At 36.6% G+C, this 21,469-nt stretch overlaps 1 protein-coding gene across 1 annotated transcript in view; it reads left to right on the top strand.

Annotated features, from left to right (window-relative positions):
- The window catches only part of ATRNL1 (attractin like 1), a 545,834-nt gene that overhangs the window by 171,545 nt on the left and 352,820 nt on the right, over positions 1 to 21,469 (top strand). Inside the window, exons 22-24 of the mRNA XM_036265661.1 lie at positions 5,935 to 6,029; positions 11,030 to 11,108; positions 13,496 to 13,653. Of these exons, the coding sequence (XP_036121554.1) occupies positions 5,935 to 6,029; positions 11,030 to 11,108; positions 13,496 to 13,653 (332 nt within the window). The remainder of the gene's footprint in view (positions 1 to 5,934; positions 6,030 to 11,029; positions 11,109 to 13,495; positions 13,654 to 21,469) is intronic.

The following is a 21,469-nucleotide window of genomic DNA, read 5'->3' as shown; positions in this document are numbered from 1 at the left end:
ATTTGTCTCTTAGTTTTAGTATGTGTATGGATTGTTATCTTCCAGATCAGAGTGTAGGTCATACACTTGTAGACTATTTCGTGCCTGAAAGTATGATCATGTTTTTCTACATAGACAGCATGACTGAGTGTACATATTTCATAGATATTTTGTTCCAGTCTTTTGATACTGTCTTTTGATATATATTATACTTAAGAACACTTGACATCTTGCCTAATTTTTCTTTATAAATAACTGATTTTTCTACGTGAATGTGCATGTGTGTGTCTGCGTGCACGCACGCTTGTGTGCACGTGCTCACATGGATATGCCTGAATGTCTATAGTATTTTTTAAATAATTTTATTGAGATATATGTACTGAAAATCCTACACTTTTAAAGTGTACAATTCAAAGGATTTTAGTATATTCACAAAATTGTGTAACCATCATTGCTATCTGATTTTGGAACGTTTTCATCACTCCTAAGAGAAACCCGCTACAGAGTAGCAGTCACTCCTCATCCATCCCTTCCTGAGCCCCTGACAACCTACTTTCTATTTCTGTGGGTTTGTTTATTCTGATGTATCATATAAATATCATGAAATGTGTGGTCTTTTGTGACAGGCTTATTTTATTTAACATAATGTTTTCAAGTTTATCCATGTTATAGCAGATATCAGAACTTCACCCCTCTTTATGGCTAAATAATATGCCATTGTGTGGATTATTGCATTTTGTATACCACCAGCCAGCTGATGGACATCTGGGTGGTACTTTTGGACTAATATGCATAATGCTGGATTCCTTTTATCTTTAATGCAAGGTGTTTCTTTTTAATAGTGAGATTCAATCTTCAACAGATTTTTTTTCTGTCATATATTTAGCATTTTATGTGCTTCTTTTCGATTTTTTATGATGTCTGCTATAACGTCATACATGCATTGAACATTTCTATGTCTGTTATTCCTTTTGAGTGATTTTCATCACTGATCAACATGGGAGGTTTCTTTATGGCCCTGATTCAGGCTTAGGTTTTAATATCATATTTTTTTATTATGCTATTATATTTAATTTTGCCATTATATTATTACATTTTGGTTTCTGTTCTGTTTTTGATAGTTTTTACTTATTTGGCTCTCTTTTTATTGTAGTCTTCAGTGTATTCATCTCATCTTTCATCTTCAGTTTTGTGGGATTTTTTAGATTTTTTTTTCCTCTGATGCTTACTGCAGATAGTTTAAATGACTAAACATTTTACTTGTATTAATAATTATCTATACTTAGTGTATTATTGGCAAAACATTTTTATCTTTTTCTCTCCTCACGATGCAGGTCAAAAACTAACTTAACAAAACAAAAGATGCCACCCTTTCCTTTCTCTTGGTTTTCATGACTGTTTTGTCTCTGTGAGTTGGAGCCCGAAGTATGAGCAGCTTCCTAGTTACCTTGTGGTGTCGCAAGGTTTTACAAGAAGTGCGAGCAGTGCCAAGACAGCGGCCCTGCTTTCTGCTCACTTTGCCCAGACGTGTAGACTTCACTGGGAAGTTACTGTCAGCCTCTTCCTGGACTTAGGAGCGACGGTGTGCTGACTGTTAGCCAAAACGTCTGAGCTGCCATTCACTGACAGTGGTTCCGTCCTGCAGGGCGCCGTCTGTGAACCTGAGGATTGGTTTCCACAGGGTTTGGTTTCCTCAGGCTTTGACTTAGATCTCTTTGCTACTTCCTCTATTCACAAAGTTTTCAGCTAATTGTTTCTTGTCAGTAATACATTTGATCATGCATAGTAGAGTTGATCCTTTTTTAGTTATGAAAATTTAAACTATGCTGAAAAATATATATAATATATTCCTTTCATATATATACCATATATACTTTTATAGTCTATAGAATGTAGTTTAAAAATCTTCTGCCTACTACTGAGCTTTAACAAACCTGACACTTTACGGTGGTCCCTGCAGCACCGCAGGCTCCGCTTCTGCTGACTTGGTGCAGGGTGGGTACGGCGGGCAGGGTTGTCTTAGGGCTGCCTTGGGGTTATGAATGTGTGGTGTTTCCAGTTGCAGCTGCTCCAGCTCCCAGGGAGAGAGAGACAGGACGTGAAAACAAAATAATGAAAAAATCCTCATACCCAGGGAACTCACCACTGGATAATCCCGTAAGTTCCAAGATTATTGCCTTTTACCTTTTAGGACGTTGTTCTAAAATTTCTCCCACCTCATCAACTTTTCCTTTTCTACGAAATTATTATTATTTAAAAAAATTTATTTATTGATTTTTTAAAGATTTTAGATTTTTTAAAATTGATTTTTAAGAGAGAGAGGAAGGGAGAGGGAGAGAGAGAGAAACACCATTCTGCTCCCTCCTACATTCCCCCTACTGGGGATCCAGCCTGCAACTCAGGCATGTGCCCTGACCAGGGATCAAACTAGCACCCTTTTGGTGCCCAGCCAACTGAGCCACACTGGCCAAGGCTTATTTACTGATTTTTAGAGAGAAAGGGAGAGAAGGGGGAAGAAAGGAAGAGAGAAGGGGAAGGGGAAGGAGAGAGAGAGAAGAAACATCAATTTGTTGTTCTACTTATTTATGTATTCATGGGTTGCCTCTTTTATGTACCTCTGACCAGGGATCAAACCCGCAACCTTGTGGTGTTGGGACCATACGCTAACCAACTGAGCGACCTGGCCAGGGCCTCATTTCTTGTTTATGCTAATCAGTATAAAAGCATGCTACTTCTGCCCGTTTAAAAACAAGCTTCTCACCTCTCGATCACACTCCTCCTGCTTTTTCATTTCTGTGCATTTATTGATAATGCAAGTTATTTGAGTTGATTTACACTCAGAGTCCCCTTTTACACCATAATAATAAAGTTGCTCATTAAAGCAGTATAAAAACTTAATTTCAAAATATGTCCATTTGTATAAACTTCACATAATTTAAATTTTAATGTTTTATGTTCTGTACCCTATTTAGCGGAGAACTACAGAGTTCATTTGAGCAATAAGGTACATGTTTTAAGCGCCAAGTAATTCATTATTTATTTGTAACACCCCTAAAAATATATGAGTGTGATTTTTAAATCAAGGGGAGAAATGTATCATCTCCTGTTTAAGTATGAAATTGTGCAGTCGGCTTCCGGAAGACTTTTTTGCAAACTAAAGGAAGCGTTTTGTGTAGGAGTCTAAACTTTCTTCAGTTAATAATAATTCACATTCGCCCTGGCCGGTTTGGCTCAGCGGTTAGAGCGTCGACCTGCGGTCCGGAGAGACCCGGGTTCGGTTCCCGCTAAGGGCACGTACTTCGGTTGCAGTTTGTCCCCGGCCCTGGTCGGTCGTGTGGGTGGCAGCCACTCGATGTGTCCCTTTCACGTCGATGTTTCTCTCTCTCTCTCCCTTCCTCTCTCTCCCTCCCACTCTATCTGTACAAAAATTGCAAAAATGTCCTCGGGTGAGGATAAAAAAAAATAATAATAATAATAATAATAATAATTCACATTCACTGAGGGGTATTCTTATTAGTCACTTGACTTGAGTAATACCCCACTAATTTTGTCTCGGTCAGGCTTATTTTTTGCAGCCCGGCTGACATTCGGATTGCTCATTGCCGTGCGTGATACACGTCGCGCTGTCCTGTACTTCACCTGTACTGAGTAAACAGAGGAATCGGGTCTGAGGCCTCCTCAGGAATTTGGTGGAACATGATTGTGACAGACGGGTGTAGCCCCCGAAAGGCCGGGGCACTGCAGCTTTGTCCCGAGCTGCTCAGGTGTCCCAAGTCACCCAGACCCTCCCTCCTAAAGGGTGTCTGCTCCTGCTGCTGCTTAATGTTTAGTTTCAAGCTGGAAAATGTAAAGCCAATTATGCAGACACATTCTTGAAAGTAGCTTCGAAGTGTTGAGTTTCTCCTAGTGGTGTTTTTCCTTCACTCTGAGTGGATGTTACGTCTCCTCAGTATTGCATCCCTACTTCTGACCCCATCAGCTGCAGTTGACTGGTGATCCCTCCTCTCCTCCTGCAACATCAGGTTTACCTGGCCCCGTGCCATTAAGTACTGGTTTTCTTCCCGTCTCATCCTCGGCCCTTTGCGGCTGCTCCTGGCCCCGCCTGAGGATCTGAGAGGCGCACAGTGGTGTCCAGGGCTCACCCCTCGGACCTCTTCTCTGTCCACAGCTGGTGATTTCTCAGCTGCAGGGCTTTAAATCCCATCCCACATGCTGATGGTTTCCAAATTGGTATCTGACAGCCATGCCCTTGAATTCTATTCAACATATCACTTGCATATTCTTAAACTTAACACCCTTAAAACTGAGCTCCTAATTATTCCCCAGCTCCCAACAAATAAAACCTCCTCTTCTTATCCATCTCAGCAAATGCTGATGTTGTGCTTGGTCTTGGGTCAAAAAAACAAAACAAAACAAAACAAAAGAAATGATACTATTCGCTGTTTCAAATGCTCCATCCATTTATCCAGCGAATCCTGTTTGTGGTACTTCCAAATGCCTTCCGTGGTCTGACCTCTCCTGACCTCTGCTGCGGCACCCTCGCCTCCGCCACCTCTCGCCCCAACTTGCCACAACCTCTTTCAAAGAACCGTAGTTAAGGCTTGTTCTTCCTTTGAGGTTTTGTACTTGTTTCCTCTGCCTGGGTTACATTTTCTCTACTAAACTCTGTGGTTTATTCTTGTACTATCTTTGATTTTCAAATGCTCCTTCTCAAAATGGCAAGCATGCTTCTCCCCGGACAACAGTTTCTCTCCTTTTCACCGACTGGCCATTACCAAAACACTTACCGTCCTCCGTTATGTACTTAAATTGCACATTACTTTTTGATGTCCATTCAATGGCATATGAGTAGCACGAGGACAGAAATTTTTATCTTTTATTGTTTTATCTCCAGTGCCTAGAACAATACTGGCTCATTGAATTTCCCTCTGTGTTTTCTTGCATTCAGATGAAAATAGGAAATATGACCTATTGTATAATTCTCATTTTCACAGACAGGGATGCCTATACATTCTTATCAAAACAAGTGTTGCCTTACATTTAATTATGTAAGAAATACATGGGATGGATCTTGTGAAGTATATCGTAAATAACATAAAGAATGACACCTTAGTTATTTTAACAATTATATTAGTGATTTTATTCCTATCTTTACTTTTTATTTTAACAGAATATAACGTGAAAAGTATGTATCCACAAATAGAAGTCATCTCTTTAAAATAACTTGAAATACTTTTTTATAGAGGTGGCAGTTTCCATTCTGAGTAATGCTTCACCCTTGTATAACATGTGAAGCCACCCTCGACATGTAACATTCAACTGCTTCACCTTGGCTTCAGCATCTCACGGACAACACTGAAAACTGTGTACACCAAATTCTTTATTTTCAGTTGTCAATGGGAGTCATTTCTGTAGAGTAATGTTTACCACAGAGTCATTTTAAGATTGCTAAAAGTAAAAATTATCACAATAATAACGGAACAAGTAAATTCATTATAGTATATAATGAACTATTATTTAGCTATTAAAGTTTGTGTTTCCAAAGAATTTTGATTTTATTACAGATATCAAAATGTCTATCATTCTATTTATAAAATTCTAACTAGAATAACATGTATCAAAATGTTTTGTGTCTTTCTCTAGTTACAGGATTATGGATGACTGTTCAAAAAAAAAATTTTACTTTTATGTAGCTTTCAGAATGCCTACAGTTTTGTAGAATTTTTATGACAACAGAGATAATAAATATGATTGTTAAAGAACTAGGACTTTTTTCTTATCTATATTTTGCTTTTTGTTGCTTAGTGACAATGATTTATAATTTGCTAGTCTTGCATAGCCACTAATAATTAATGATAATCATTTTCAATACTAATAGGCAATATGTGTTCAGCTAATTTTGTTTATCAAGTAGTTTTTAAAACTCCCTGTCGGGATTGTATCTTTTCCCCACAGACAGTCTTCTGATTGACTATCAGTTTACCTTCAGCTTATTGCAGGAGGACGATCGCCACCACACGGCCATAAACTTCATAGCAAACCCAGAACAGGTGAGAAGATGATTTAGCTTTTGTAAAACAACTATGTTTATAGCAAGGGGGGTGAGTTTTTCATTGTCTTTGCATCTTTACCGCTTGGAATGATCATACTAGAGGAGTTTTGTAGAAAGAGTAATCCTGTTAAAATTTTCACTTCATAAAGCTTAGGTTTCCTTGTGATTCAGAGAATTTGGGAGTTTGATATTTCAGACGTTGCAAAGAGTTTCACAGAGTGTTCGTGTTTGTAATTGTGCTCACGCTGGGAGGAGTCTTATTTGGAAATAGGACCCTTACATTCAAAGCATGCTTTGTTAAATATAGTTTCTTATTCTTATACACTGTTACATAGTAGTAGATTTTCATTGTCTTTTTTCCTAAATGTACTGGTTTATCTGATTTATATGAATGCTGGCTTGAGTTTTCTTAATTATTGTCATCGAAATCTAGATGACATACTAGATTGTGTAAGCTTAAATTGTACAACATGCTGATTTGATACATTTATATATTTCCATATGATTACCACCATTGCATCTATATAGCTAACACTTCTATGGTATCACATAATTATCATGGCTTTTTTATGGTGGGAATAATGAAAAGGAAGCCTGTCAACAGTTTGGAAGTTTACAATACAATACTGTTGTCTATAATCACTGCACTGTGCATTAGATCTCTAGGATTTATCTGTCTACTGGATGGAGGTTTATACCCTAACTCGACATCTTCCCAGCTTCCTCAACTCCCAGCCCATGGTAGCGACCATTCTACTCTGTTCTGTCAAATGTGGCTTTTTAGATTCCACAGATAAATTAAGATCATCCAGCATTTCTCTTTCTTTGAGATACCTCACTTCCCCTAAGGGATTCTAGCTTCTCTAACCACCTCACTGCATCCGTGATGGGGCTGAGGTCTCCGGGCTTGAGCCTTCTCTCAGTCTTGCAGAGCTACCCTGGCCTCAGTGAACCGTCTGCCTCTTTCCCTAGGGTAGTGCCCTGGAAGGCCGGGATGTCGGTGGCCCATTGCACTCTCTTCCCCCCTCCTTCCTCTGAGAGAAGCTCTGGGGTCCTGTGCCTTCTCTGCATCTCACACGCCCTGTTGGCCGTAGTGAGCTGCACACCCTGTTGCCCGTGGGCTGTCTACAGAACATCTAAGGTGTTGGATGCAGGCTCCACTCCTCTCCCTCCCTCTTTGGGGACAAGTCTCAGGGTTGTGCACCTTCTCCCCGTCATGCCGAGTAATGTCGTCTGCACGAAGCCACCCACTTGTTTTCTTGGTTCTTAGCTGCCATCAGAGGTCCACACCCTGCTTCTCATCTCAGAGTTCTGGGCAAGGGGAGACAGGAACAGGTCCTTTGGGTTGTGCCATGAAAGGCCAAGGATGTTGGATGTATGGCACATCCTCTTTTTCCCCTGATGGGAAAGTATATGCTGCAGTGATGACTCTGAGGCTGAGCCTGGGAGGGGCCTAGGTGGGTAAAGTGACATTGCTCTTCTTACCCGTTAAAATGTGGCCGATCTGGGTTCGTATTCATCTTGGGTACGGCAACCTCTCAACTGGATGATTTTGAGCGCTCGGAATGGTATTTGAGTCCGAGTGTTAAATGGGTGTTTTGTGGGGGATGAGGCTTCAACTTCTTATCCTGGCGTCTTACTGATGTACTCTCTCTGTATCTTGTGTATTCTTACTATATATTGATCCATCTTCGTAAACACATATCGTGTATTTTAATCATTTTTCAAATAGGTGGAACCTCAAAATATTTTCTGATGTTTGCTAACTTCTTTCCTCTAAAACAGTTTATAGGACTTGTCAACAAATACAATTTTTTAAGTTTTCCTTTTTTAGTAAAATAGGATCTTTCTTTCCAAAAAAAAGAATAGTTCATTTTATGTGAGTCCTTATTCTTTAGATTTTAAGGAATGTTTATATTATTGGGAATATATTTAAAGTTTTGACTTTTAAATAAGGAATTTTAAAGATGTTTCTTCCAAGTACAATCTCTCTTCACTGATGCTAATATTAATATTAATAATATGTCAGAAACTACATTTATCAGTGTGATAAGAAAGTTTTTATAAGTGCATTGTAATCATCACTTCTCTGTTATGGCAATATGTGCAGAAAATAAAACTGATCATCCTAATCATTTGAAAGTGTAAGATTGGTGGCATTAAGTACGTTTACAGTGTTGTGCAAACATCGTCACTATCACCAAAATTTTTCATCATTTCAAACAGAATCCCTGTATCCATTAGGTGGTAACTCACCAGTCCTCCCTCCAGCCCCTGGTACCTTTATTTCACTTTTGGTCTCCAGAATTAGTGTGTTCTAGGTATATGTATGATCATGCGATATTTGTCTTTTGTGTCTGGCTGATTTCACTTAGCCTAATGTTTCCCAAGTTGAGCCATGTTTTGGCATGTATGAGAATCTCATTCTTTATCATTGGCTTCTGGAATGTTTAACAGTGATTCTAAACTTGTTGAGATCTTTGAGCATATAAAAAATTTAATGTAAGTGGGACATCTAACTCAAAATGTAGGCAGGTATAATAATCATTTTTCAGTATGATCCATAGCATTCAGCACACAGGTCCAGACCAGCTGTCACTGTGGTTCGCTTCTCTCTTGACTGTCTTCTCCTCCTTCAGTCTCCAGCAATTTGTGAGTGCTTCCAAATGTCCCAGGATTCAGCTTTCTCACCACCGTCTTGTCCAGTTGAAGTCAGCAGCCTAGACACACGTTCTTTGAAAGGATGCCAAACTATCATGAGAGGGGCCACAAAGAATGCTTATAGCACTATTATATATAATTTATAATTACATAATTATCATTTGTTGTTCAAGAGTTATCAGTTTGGATCAACCTGTGATGTTATTGTGAATTATTGATCAGGACTTCCTACTTATCCTACAAAAATAAATAATAAAAAATAGATGCCTTAATTATTTCTGCCTTTGGTACATTTAGACAATACGTCTAATTTTAGCTCAGTATGTGTGACTTCTAGCCAAGGCTTCCGTGCCGACGACTTCTGGAGCGATTGCCTATGTCACATGATCTTCCCTAATGTATCCAGGTCTAACCAGCGACGTTCTAAATGACGGCCCTTGTCATTTACTGTGGTAATCACTGTATCACTTCATTCAGTCCAGCATTTTTGTCTCTTGACCTTAAAATGCATTTTATAGGGCTTTGGTTATGGTGCATATATTTCAGTAACGCCTAAACTTGGAATTGATAGAGGATGAGCTAAAAATTTAAGAAGAGTTTTATAGTTTTCTATATCAATTAGAATTTTTTGTGTGACCATTTTGGTAACAAGAGCAGTTATTCTTATATTTCCCTCCCCAAAAACAGTTACGAAGATGGGACTTCAAGATAAAATAATGACTTAAGCTTTCTGAGGAGTCCACTGTTTCTACCATGTTTGAATCAGTGCCAACTGTTTTTACTCATATTATCAAAGAAGTAGCAGGGTTTCAAGAAGTTGGGCAGTTTTGTGGAACATACTGTGGAAGGTCTCTTCACAGTTTATCGGTAGACCTTGATGAGTTAACTTCCTTCTTACCTTCATGGCCATTTATGAGGATGACTCTGGTGGATAAGGCAGTATCTTTCCGAAATACTCTCTATATTTAAACGTCCAGGCTCTATTTTTCTTAGAGTAGTTTGCATTCCCAGATGCATTCTCTAGCATTAATGAACACTACCCTGAAAAACCTGTGTGACAATCATCCAACATATTGTCATACATATAATTTTGCATGATCTTTGCAGATGACCATTCTTCTTGAATCTATATTTTCGTCCTGGAAACTATAGATAGAATGTCATCTGATAGTTATGGAATATTATTAACATTTCTTCATGGAGGCTAAGCTATCCCTCTGTCCATCCCTCTGTAGATGTTATTTTGAGGTAAAAAAAAAAATAGGATCTTAGTGTATCTTTTAAAAGGGATGACTGTGACACATCATCAGCAGCCTTTGCCTTTTATGGTGCTCCTCCTTCCTACGCCTACCCATCAAGAGAGGACCTCAGACATCTGTCAGTTTCTCCTTACAGCTGTTATGTCAGATATGGGGAGCTTAACTGCTTATCCACTAAGAGTCACTCAGAAAACTGGGGATGTATATTCTATTGGCTTACCTGTTTTATTTAATTTAGAAAAAAGTAATAATACTAAGGATGTGATTTATAGATTTCTAGTAGCCAGGTCTCACCTAGCAGTCAGTGCAACTTTTTGTATAAGTCTTTGCATATTTAACACGCAGCACAACACACTCTATATCTGAAGCTAAACTTATTCAATACAACAATTATTCTCTGCGCCTATGCAGAACTAAATAATTATAATCATATGTACTTTCTGTTCCTTGTCTCTTGTAGTAAGATAATAACAAATAACATATAAAGAAATTTTTTAAGCATTTGCTTTCTTCAAATTAAATGAAAGGGGTCTGTCGTCTACTAGTGAATGACAGAAAGGAGACAGGTTGACTGACAAGTTCTTCATTGTTTCTCTGTACAGATGTTTAAATGATGTGATCTTGTTTTTTTCCAAGTAGGTTCATCATTTTTACCTGAAATTTTTAGTTGACATAATTTAAGTATTTTTTATTTAGACAATGTGTGTATAATAATACAATATGCATCTAACAAGAAGCCTTTCAACAGAATAATATATTGCTGTGAAATTTTTGAATGAATCCAAACATGTATCATTTAAATGTGAACCACAGATAAGTAAAGATAATTAAAATGCAAATATTGAATTACAGCAGCCTCTGGCTAGATTTTAGTAGAGAAGAAAAATGGGAACCTTCAGTCTACCTTTGAATCTATTACCTATATGTATATTTTAAAAGAGTATAATTGGCATCTACACTTAGTTGAATATTGTCACAATGTATAGAATTTGAGAAATGTAGCCTGGACATAATTAAAACATTGAATGTATATATCTAATATCTGATTTTTTAACCTTAATATTTTCTTTTTTGGTAGTCAAACAAAAATTTGGATATTTCGATTAATGCATCAAACAACTTTAATCTCAACATTACATGGTCAGTTGGTTCAACAGGTAAGAGAATTTTGTTGACATGTGTCTTTCACATCAGCTTCTATGTGGAAGGTGTTCAAACATGACCTTTTACTATCAATTTAAATAATTGAAATTAAAATAATAATATATGCCTAATCATTGTGCATTTCAGGTAAAAATAGTAAGTAGCATTATTAATAAAGCTCCATTACTTTGTTAACATTCTCCCTTATTCAATTAAAATTAGATGAGGAACAAATACTGTACATGACTTAATTTTTTAAAAGTGGTAGTGTCATGAACGTCTATGATTTTAATTAAGATAGATTACTTTTTAATGACTAAAGAGACTGAGATTGCAATTATTTGACTTACTATTGAAACAGTAAATTTAATTATTAACCTTAAATTGATATAAAACAATGAAATTCTCTGGTGAATACTGATGAATTAAAAATGTATTTATTACTTTCAAATATAGAAATCTATCCTCCTATCCAAACCCTTGTCAGCTTCTGTGCAGAGAGAGGGTTAAAAGCAAAACCTACACTTAATATAGCTGCCATAATAAGGTTTATAAGTAAAATTGCTGACTTCTAAAAAATGTAACTAAAAAGTACAAATCTATATGTTGGATTATGAAAAAGTATGCTAACTTTTAAATATATTTATATCTTAGAAAATGCTATTGCCTTTTATTTTCTATATCAAAGATATACTGTTACATAAAAGTACTGGAAACTTTTTTTAAAGAACGTATTCCATTTTTGATTTCAGAAAATTAAGTAATGATGCTATTTAAATATGTAAGATCATAGAAACAGAATCAAGAGTGATTAGGTCTTTAGCATTCCAGAACCTATAATACATGTGTAAAACATGAGACATTCAAGCAAACATATAGATTTTTTTTTTTTCCCTCACCCGAGGACATTTTTCCATTTTTTGTTCAGGTAGAGTGGGAGGGAGAGAGAGGAACATCGATGTGAAAGGGACACATCAAGCGGCTGCCACCCGCACAACCGACCTGGGCCGGGGACAAACTGCAACCGAGATACGCGCCCTTAGCGGGAACCGAACCCGGGTCTCTCAGGACCGCAGGCCGACGCTCTAACCGCTGAGCCAAACCGGCCAGGGCATATATAGACTTTTTTTTTACATTAGTGCAAACATATAGTACAATCTTGGTACCATGAGTTTTATTAATTAGTAATTTATGGTGACTTGTACTGTTAATTTGAAGTTAGTTCTGTGTAGTAAACTAGCTCTGCAAAAATGTTAAGACTTGCCAATAAAAATATATAAAACTCTGTAGTCACTTTAGAACACCAATTTTAGTGTCCAAGAAATTACTTGTAACTTTCAGATAACCAGAAACAAATGTCAGAAATTTTTATTTATCAGGTTGGGAGATTGGGGTCAAGAAAATCTACCTTTTTTAGAAGCCTCCAAGGCAATTTTGGAATAATGATCAGTTAGAAATTAGTTTAGGCGTTCAGTGTACTAATTGTAATTATTTTTACTTCTTGTTAAGTGGAGGATCTTGGTAAGATTGTTGGAAATGCTTTATTTCATCCCTGGCTGGTGTGGCTCAGTTGGGTAGAGTGTGTCCCATGCATGGAAGGGTCCATACCCAGGTTGCAGGTTCGATCCCCAGTTGGGGTGGCACATATGAGAAGCAACCCATCGATGTTTCTCTCTCCCGCTCCCTTTCTCTCTCTAGAGTCAATGAAACACATTTCCTCTGGTGAGGATTAAAAAAGAAATGCTTCATTTCATTTGTTTAATTTCAGTAACTGTTTATTTAGTACTGATATTTAACTGAGCATTTCACTCATGTTTTACATTATAACCTCCTCCCAATTTATTCAAATTAGTGATGTTACAGTTTGTGGTAAGACAAATCAATTGATTATTTTTTCCATTTTTAATTTAATCGAGACATATGAAATATGGCTTGATTTATTTTGAAATGCTCTGTGGAGCAGTAAGTAGAAAGAAGTCAGTTTCTGGAGCCATATGTAACTGAGCTCCAAAGAGGAGTTGACCGTATTTGCTCCAGATACTTGGAGCAAGTGCTTTAGTCTTTCGGAGGCTCAAAATTCAGTTGGAACAATTGAGATGGAACTTGGAACACCTCTGGAATAAAAATGTTATTAGAAAAGAATAAAAGTCTCTAAGCCACTGCCTAATACATAGCACTTAATCAGTGGTATGATTTGTTAAAGATAATTTTTATACTAAATCTGTTTTATTATATTTATGACAAACATTTTTTCTTCTTTTGTCACTCTAAGCATGACTTTATTTGATAATTATGTTCTTATAAGTACAGTTATAAAAAGAATTATAGTATATACTTTAGGTTCATAAAGATCTCTCCTGATATGAATTATTTAAATTTGTTGTTATTATTTACATTTTAGCTGGAACAATATCTGGGGAGGAGACCCCTATAGTTTCCAAGACTAATATAAAGGACTACAGAGATAGTTTTTCCTATGAAAAATTTAACTTTAGAAGCAATCCTAACATTACATTCTATGTGTACGTCAGCAACTTTTCCTGGCCTATTAAAATACAGGTAAGTGTTAAAATAGCATTAAATCTAGTGACTGTTGAGTATCTGTGTTAGAAAAAGAATATGCCTTCTTTTAAATTGATGATATAGATAGATGTCTGTTTTGAATAATATGAGAAAAGAGTACACTAATGTTTGTGATTATTAAGATCATCATAAAATTTATAAAATAAAATTGACTCAACCAAAGAATGTACTAATTTTTCATGAAATTATGTGCTAAAAATGCATCAAATTTGAAATAACTAGAATATTTGGGTTTTCTGATTAATTGTATACTCTGGAGGTTAAATATTCTTTTCTTACAATCCCATTTGAAATTATTTGCTGTGTTGCCCTGGCTGGTTTGGCTCAGCGGTTAGAGCATCCACCTGCGGTCCGGAGAGACCCGGGTTCAGTTCCCGCTAAGGGTATGTACCTCGGTTGCAGTTTGTCCCCGGCCCTGGTTGGTCGTGCGGGTGGCAGCCACTCCTTGTGTCCCTTTCACATCAATGTTTCCCTCTCTCTCTCTTTTCCTCTCTCTCCCTCCCACTCTATCTGTGCAAAAAATGGAAAAATGTCCTCGGGTGAGGATTACAAAAAAATAAAAAATAAAAATAAATTAAAAAAAAGAAATTATTTGCTGTGTTTAGTTATCCCATTTTTGCTTTATTATATACTGAATGTAATTTAAGTTTTCATGAAAAATTAAGCATTAACAGTATTTAACAGCTAGTTCTTTCAGACCCACTGCCTTTTATTGTCGATCTCTTTATCTCTGCCCTCTGTATGTTGTCTGTTTCATTTTTATTGGGTTCAGTGATAGGCTGCTAACAGCTTCAGATTTACGCCAGGAAACATTTAGGATGTTCTTTCCACCTTGAAATGTTCATGGTTTGAATTCTTACTTTATGCTTTTATGAGAGTAAAGCCTATGCTTTATAATGTTGGGATTTATTCATTTATTCATTCTTTTATGACTGGTTGTTTGATTTGATTGAATTCAAATTAGTTTATTGAATAGCTCATATGTGCCAAATCCTATGCTAGGTCTGTTTCAACATCTTATAAAAATTTACAGATTAGCCCTGGCCAATTTGGCTCAGTGGTAGAGAGTCGGCCCGCAGACCAATGAGTTGTGGGTTTGATTCTGGCCAAGGGCACGTACCTTGGTTATGGTTTGTCCTCGGGCCTGGTCGGGGTTGTGCGGGAGGCATCCAGTTGATGTGTACCTCTCTCATCAGTGTTCCTCTCTCTCTCCCTTTCTCTTCCTCTTTCTCCCTCCCACTCTATCTGAAAATAAATGGAAAAATATCCTCGGGTGAGGATTAAAAAAAAATTTACAGATTATTTCTTTTTCTTTTATATTAATAAATGACAACTTATGATCTGTGTCTACAAATGATTGCATGTTTTATTCATATTAATTTGAATGTATTTTGTGAGAGGACTGATTTTTAGAAATCACGTTTACTGGAAAAATCTTTCTCCTTATATTATGATTGAAGACGACAAAAGGGCTCATCTATAGAGCTTATTAAATAGTAAATAAAACAAGTACAACTTATATTTTTAATTGTTTCATGCCCTTTATGTCTTTGTTATCTAATTATATTTTATTTTTAAGAATATTACATAGTTACTTTAGAATGCTTATGAATATTTAATGGTTAGAAATTAACTTTCTAAATTGGATTTTCTTTTGAGAACATACTAATAATATGTTCTGGATGCCAAACTAGAATTTGTGTAATAAAGTTGAAATATTCCTCTCTCCCAGAATAATAAAATGTGGAAAATAACTGTGATGGTCAAGATAGGTAGAGCTTAGCCCGGGCAGTGTGCCTCACTGGTTGAGCGTCGACCCATGCACCAGGAGGTCGCTGGCCAATTCCGGGTCAGGGCGCATGCCCAGGCTGTGGGCGCGATCCCCGGGGGGGGGCATGCAGGAGGCGGCCAGTCGATGTTCTTGCTCATCACTGTTTTTATCTCTCCCACCACCTTCCTCTCTCTCTAAAATCAATAAAGAAAAAATGTAAAATAAAAAAAAAAAGATAGGTAGAGCTTAATTTCTACTCTTTGATTAAAATCATAATATTAATCATGAGGAATATGTTTTACTAAGGTATATGAGTATGGGTGTTTGTTTATAGGACTGTGATAAACTTTCAATTATTAAACAGAAAATAGTAAAATTATTTCAATTGAGATTTATTTTCTAATAGAAGTTAATTCCATTGATTGATATTTGAATGTTTAACCAACCTTGCTATTCAGGGATAAGATCTACTTCGTTATTTTGTGTTATTGTTTTTATATATCATTGGATTTGATTTGTCATATATTCGTTAAGAACTTTTATGCCCATGTTATTGATGAATACTAGTCTGTAGTGTTCCATTGTATTCTCGTTTGACTTGGTATTGCGGTACTGCCTGCCCTACAAACGAATTGGCGATTGCGGGCTGGACCCCCTGATGCTTCTATCTCTCCCTTCCTCTCTCTCTAAAAAGTCAATAAAAACATATATATATATATATATATATATATATGTATATATATATATATTTTTTAAGTGAATTGGGCAGTAGTCCTCCCTCTGTAATTTTCCGAAAGAATTTGTGTATTATTTCCAAGATAAATTTTCTTAAATTATTTTAGTGGTTATTGTATGGTTTATCACAGACATCTTAAACTTTTCAGTGTCTACCTCCAAGTAATATTACAACACTCATCATTGGAACATTAGCTTGAAGACAGTATACTTTCATTTCCTTTGGTCTTGGTGCCATTGTTGAATACATTTCACTGTTTCATGTATTATAAAATCCACACCACACTTGCTGTTTTTGATATAGTCAACTGTATTTCAAGATATTAAAAATAAGAAATCAACTTCTATTTACCTACATAGTTGCTCTTTTTTGTAGGTCTAGGTTTCCACTGAATATCATTTTTCCTGCTGCCTAATGGATGTCCTTTAACCCTTCAGTGCAAATCCGCTGGCAATTTTATCAGCCCCGATTTCTGAAAGTCTGCATTTCACTTTCATGGGGATTAAAGAATTCCAAATTGTAGCCGTTTAAAAATGTGATTTTAAAGATGTTCTTCACTGTCTTTTGGGTTACATTGTGTCTAATGAGAAATCTACTTTTAACCTTATTGTTTCTTTGTATATAATGGGTCTTTTTCCTCTTTCTGCATTAAAATTTTTCTCCTCTTTATGATTGGTTTTGGCCAATTTGATTATGATGTGCCTAGGTGTGGTTTTCTTCATGTTTTCTTTTTTGTGTATGAGTTTTGTTGAACTTCATAAATTCATAAAATTATAATTTTAATCAAATTTGGAAAACTTTCAGCTATTATGTCTCAAAATTTTGTCCCAGTCCTCTCTTCTCCTTCAGGAATTTCAACTGTATGTATATTAGGCTGCTTGAAATTGTCCCTTGGCTTACTAAGGCTCTGTTTTTATTTTTTAATCCATTATTTTTTTGTTTCATTTTGCATATTTTTTCTATATCTTTATGTTCATTAAGCTTTTTTTTTTTTTTTTATATAGTGTTATAGTAATCCCATCCAGTGTGTTTTGCAACTCAAACATTACATTTTTTTACTTCTAGAATTTTGGTTGTTTTTTTTTTTGAAAATATCTTCCATGTCCCTACTTAATGTGCTCCATCTTTTCTTCTGCCTTCTTAAACATATAGATTCCAGTTACCACAACTCTGAGCGCCATTGTCTACAAATTGCTATCCGTGTATTTTTTGAGTTTCTTTCTATTGTTTAATTTTGTTCCCCCTTATTGGATTATACTTTGATTGGATACCCAACATTCTGAATTTTACCTTTTTGGGTGCTAGATATTCACTAATATTGATGAATTTTATCCTTATTCTGGGATGAAGTTAATTTACTTGGAAAATTTTTGACCTTTTCAAGGCTTACTGTTATGCTTTCTTAGGCAGGAATGAAACAGCATTTAGTCCAGGGTTCAGCATTTCACTCCTAAGCACGGACTTCTTGATACTCTACTCAATGACACATGAGTGACAAGGTTTTACACTCTGACTGGTGGGATCACAAACTGTTCCCGACTCCATGTGAGTTCTGAGAAATTTTCTTTCTGCTCCTTTCAGATCCTTCTTTCCCCAGCCTCTGATCATTTCTGAAGGTATTCACCTCAAGGCTCAAGGGGTACCCTTAGCAAAGCTCTGGAGCACTCTGGGAAGTTCTTTCCTCCCTAGTACACTGTCCAGTCAACTCTAGCCACGCTAGCCCTACCACATTCCCAGCTTCGTCTCTTCAGTCAGGAAGATTTCTGAGATGCACCTGTGCTTCCTGTCCTTTTGATGCAGCCTCAAAATCACAATGATCTGCAGCCTTTACAGGTCACCTCATCCCCCCCCCCCACTCAACAATGATTGTCCCGCATTGTTTGATATCCAGTGTCTGAAAATAAGTGTTTCAGATACTTTGTCTTTTTACTAGTTGTTTAGACATGAAGATGAATGTATTCCCTGTTACTCCATTTTGGGAGGGAATAGAAAATTTACACATAATTTTAAGTCCAAATAGTAAATAGAACAAACATAGTGACCATACGTTTGTTTACCAACTGAGGGGGCTGTTACTGTATATGTGATTTTATGTTTACTTGCAAATTGTTTTATTTAGTAGCTTAGATTTATGCTTCCAAGTACTTCTTAAAAATTCTCACCTGAGGATATTTACCCATTGCTTTTTAGATAGAGTGGAAGGGAAAGGGGGGGGGGAGAGAAACGACGATTGGTTGCCTTCTGCAGGACCCCACCCAAGGCTGGGGATCAAACCTGCAACCCAGGCATGTGCCCTTAGCCGGGAATTGAACCCAAAACCCTTCAGTCTGTGGGCAGATGCTCTAACCGCTGAGCCAAACTGACCAGGGCCCAAGTACTTTTCAGATAAATGGTAGTTAGGTCGCAGACATATTTCTATATATTTAGATTTCATAAAGACATTCCATTGCAGATGCCAGCAAGCTGCCAGTTGTATGAAAGTTTACGACCCACAGATGAAACTGTTCATAAATATTTACGAACTACACTCTGCGGAAGCAGTTATCTTAAAAAGTGACTGAAATAAAAAAGTACAAAAAACCCTAATTCCTAGTGAAAAATATTCATCACACCATGAGATACCAACGATACTTGTTCAAAAATAAATATCACTGTTTTCTCCACCACAAAATTTTATCAGTGAATTTCTAACAAGCGAAAATATTGTTTGCGATGAAAATTAACATTTAAATTTTATGACCATTTTTACTTAATTTATTTTAATATTTGGTTCAGTCGAGTTGTGCGCAGGGAGAGACCTCTGTGTGCATAGCTAAGACTAAGTACTTCGGATTCTTTCAGCCGTGTAACTTGTAATTTAATTCTTCTTTTTTAATATGCTATAGCATAAAACATGTATGAAGATGTAAATATTTAATTATTTGTTGTTTACATAGAAATCTTTGTATCATATCCTTTTTGTAAGCAAAACACTTCACACTGATTTTACTTCAATTAATATCAACAGCATTTTCATACTTATTTCATAAGCAGTTTTTTCCATCACAATTCTTTCGAGCACTTTTGGTTGTAGTGTTTCCATTGTATACTTGAAGAGATTGAATAGATCCATTTAAAAAATATTCCATGAATAAGAAGTTTTTGCTGATATGTGAAAAAGTAGAAAGTATTTCATTTGTCTTGATCCCATTTCAGTCCAACATTGCTGTTGAGATAAAACATTCTGGCATAATAGGTCTTTGTAAATTTCTACAAATAATGAGCAAAATGAAAAATTATAGTAATGGTATCTTCTGTAGTTCATCAGTCAAATGCTAATCTAAAGTAGTGCTTCTTGCAGAAATGTCAGAAATGGAACATTTATATAAATTTTTGGCTACACTTTCCAGCAGACGTCCCACTTCCATCATATGCAGGACATTTTTCTAGAGGATAAAGTAGTATACAAAGTAGTCTTTGCCTTCATGTAGCTCATGAAATGTATTGTCAGCATTTCTTCGGTTGTAGATAAAGAAATCCAACTTTAAATTAGCTTTAAAGTAAAACAGGGGACATTCCAGGCTTAGGAAACAGGACATCGAGAGGAAATGTCCTTTGGAATGTCAAGATCTCAACATCCCCTCCTCTGCTCATATTAACGAAACATCGTCCCTTTACATTCTTCATCTTGTCTTATACAAATAATTACTGAATTGTTAGTGGAATTGTTTTTTCTGTGTCTCTAGTTTCTGTTTCACATGTTGACCCTGTTCTATTTCCGTGGGGCTTATTGCACCCTAATTTTTTCATCCTGGAGAGAAAAGGGAAAAGACTCTCACTAAGAGTCTTTATACATATTTCAGGGACATATTTTGTTTTGGTTGACTTCATAAAATGTTGTCTGAGCCATTCAGTTCGGTGGACATGGGTGTGAATGGCATTTATGAATTGGAGACTCTAGATTACATATCCATCTCTGTGACTGGTACAGAGGTGATGAGTATAGGAAAGCTTCTTGGAGAAAGTTCTTTTGAGGCAAGATTTTGAAGGATGAATAGGAGGTCAGCAAAGGGACATGATGCATGAGAGGGAATTGCAGACGAGAAGAATGGGTTTTCATAGTTACGAAGAATTTTCATAAGGGAACAATGCAGACAGCGGATGGTGCAGGATGCGTGGGTGGTGGCGGGGACGAGAGGAGTGGTGGGAAGTGGAGGCAGAAGGAGGCTGGAAAGTTTCTTTGAAACCAGATGATAAAGTATCTTCAAAGTTAATGATAAATGTGCATTATATAGTTTTGAATTTATTGTTGAAAGTATTACAGATGTCCCCTCTTCCCCCCTCCGATTGACATCTTTCACCTCCCCCCACCCCAGGCCTTCACTGCACTATTGTCTGTGTCCACAGGTTATGCACGTGTGCATACAAGTTCTTTGATTAATCTCTTCCCAAGCCCCACCCCTCTGAGATAATCAGTCTGTTCCATGCGTCCATGTCTCTGGATCTGTCTGGTTCATCAGTTTATTTTGGACACTAGGTTTCACATATAAGTGAGAACAAGTGATACTTGTTTTTCTCTGACTGGCCTCTTTGGCTTAGCATCATGCTCTCCAGGTTCCTGCATGCTGTCTCAAAGGGTAAGAGAGTGTGCACTTTGGAAAGAAAATGTGGACAATCATCTGGCTGAAGGGTTAAGCTGGAAAGAATTTTATGAAATTTAATCTAAGTTGTGTGTGTGTGTGTGTGTGTGTGTGTGTGTGTTTTAATACGACATTTAAAAAAGTAATTTTGTATATTCTGAATTGATCACCAAAATAATAAGCTTGTCATTCAGGTCAATTTGACATATTCTAAGACAGGATATTACCACTTAGTTAAGAAAAATTGTTATTTCACACATAGTTTTATAGACCTGTCTAAATGATCAGAGAATGTTAAAATGCCCACACAAAGAAAGGATTTTTTTCCCTAGGAGTATTTCTGAATTAAAAGGGGATTTTCTCTTTTATTTTCATTTTCTTCAAGTCAATAAATGTTCATGCCTAGTATGTTGAGGCACTGTATTGCATATTAGGAGGAAATACATAATTACCATCCATGTTCTCAAAGAATTTATAATTATTCCTCCTTCTACTGTAGTCTGATTTCTACCCATACATACAGCTCCTTTGAAACTATTAAGGCATAAGTCACGGATACCCTACCGACACTACGTTTTCAGTTTCTTGCTTCAGTCTCCGTCGACCTGTCAACAGCATGCTTGACCCCCATGCCGCCACGTTCTCCTGCCCTTTCTTACCAAGTTG

The sequence above is a fragment of the Molossus molossus genome, unplaced genomic scaffold (assembly GCF_014108415.1).
Source record: "Molossus molossus isolate mMolMol1 unplaced genomic scaffold, mMolMol1.p scaffold_m16_p_17, whole genome shotgun sequence".
Classification (NCBI taxonomy): Eukaryota; Metazoa; Chordata; class Mammalia; order Chiroptera; family Molossidae; genus Molossus; species Molossus molossus.
This window is presented reverse-complemented; position numbering and strand designations above follow the sequence as displayed.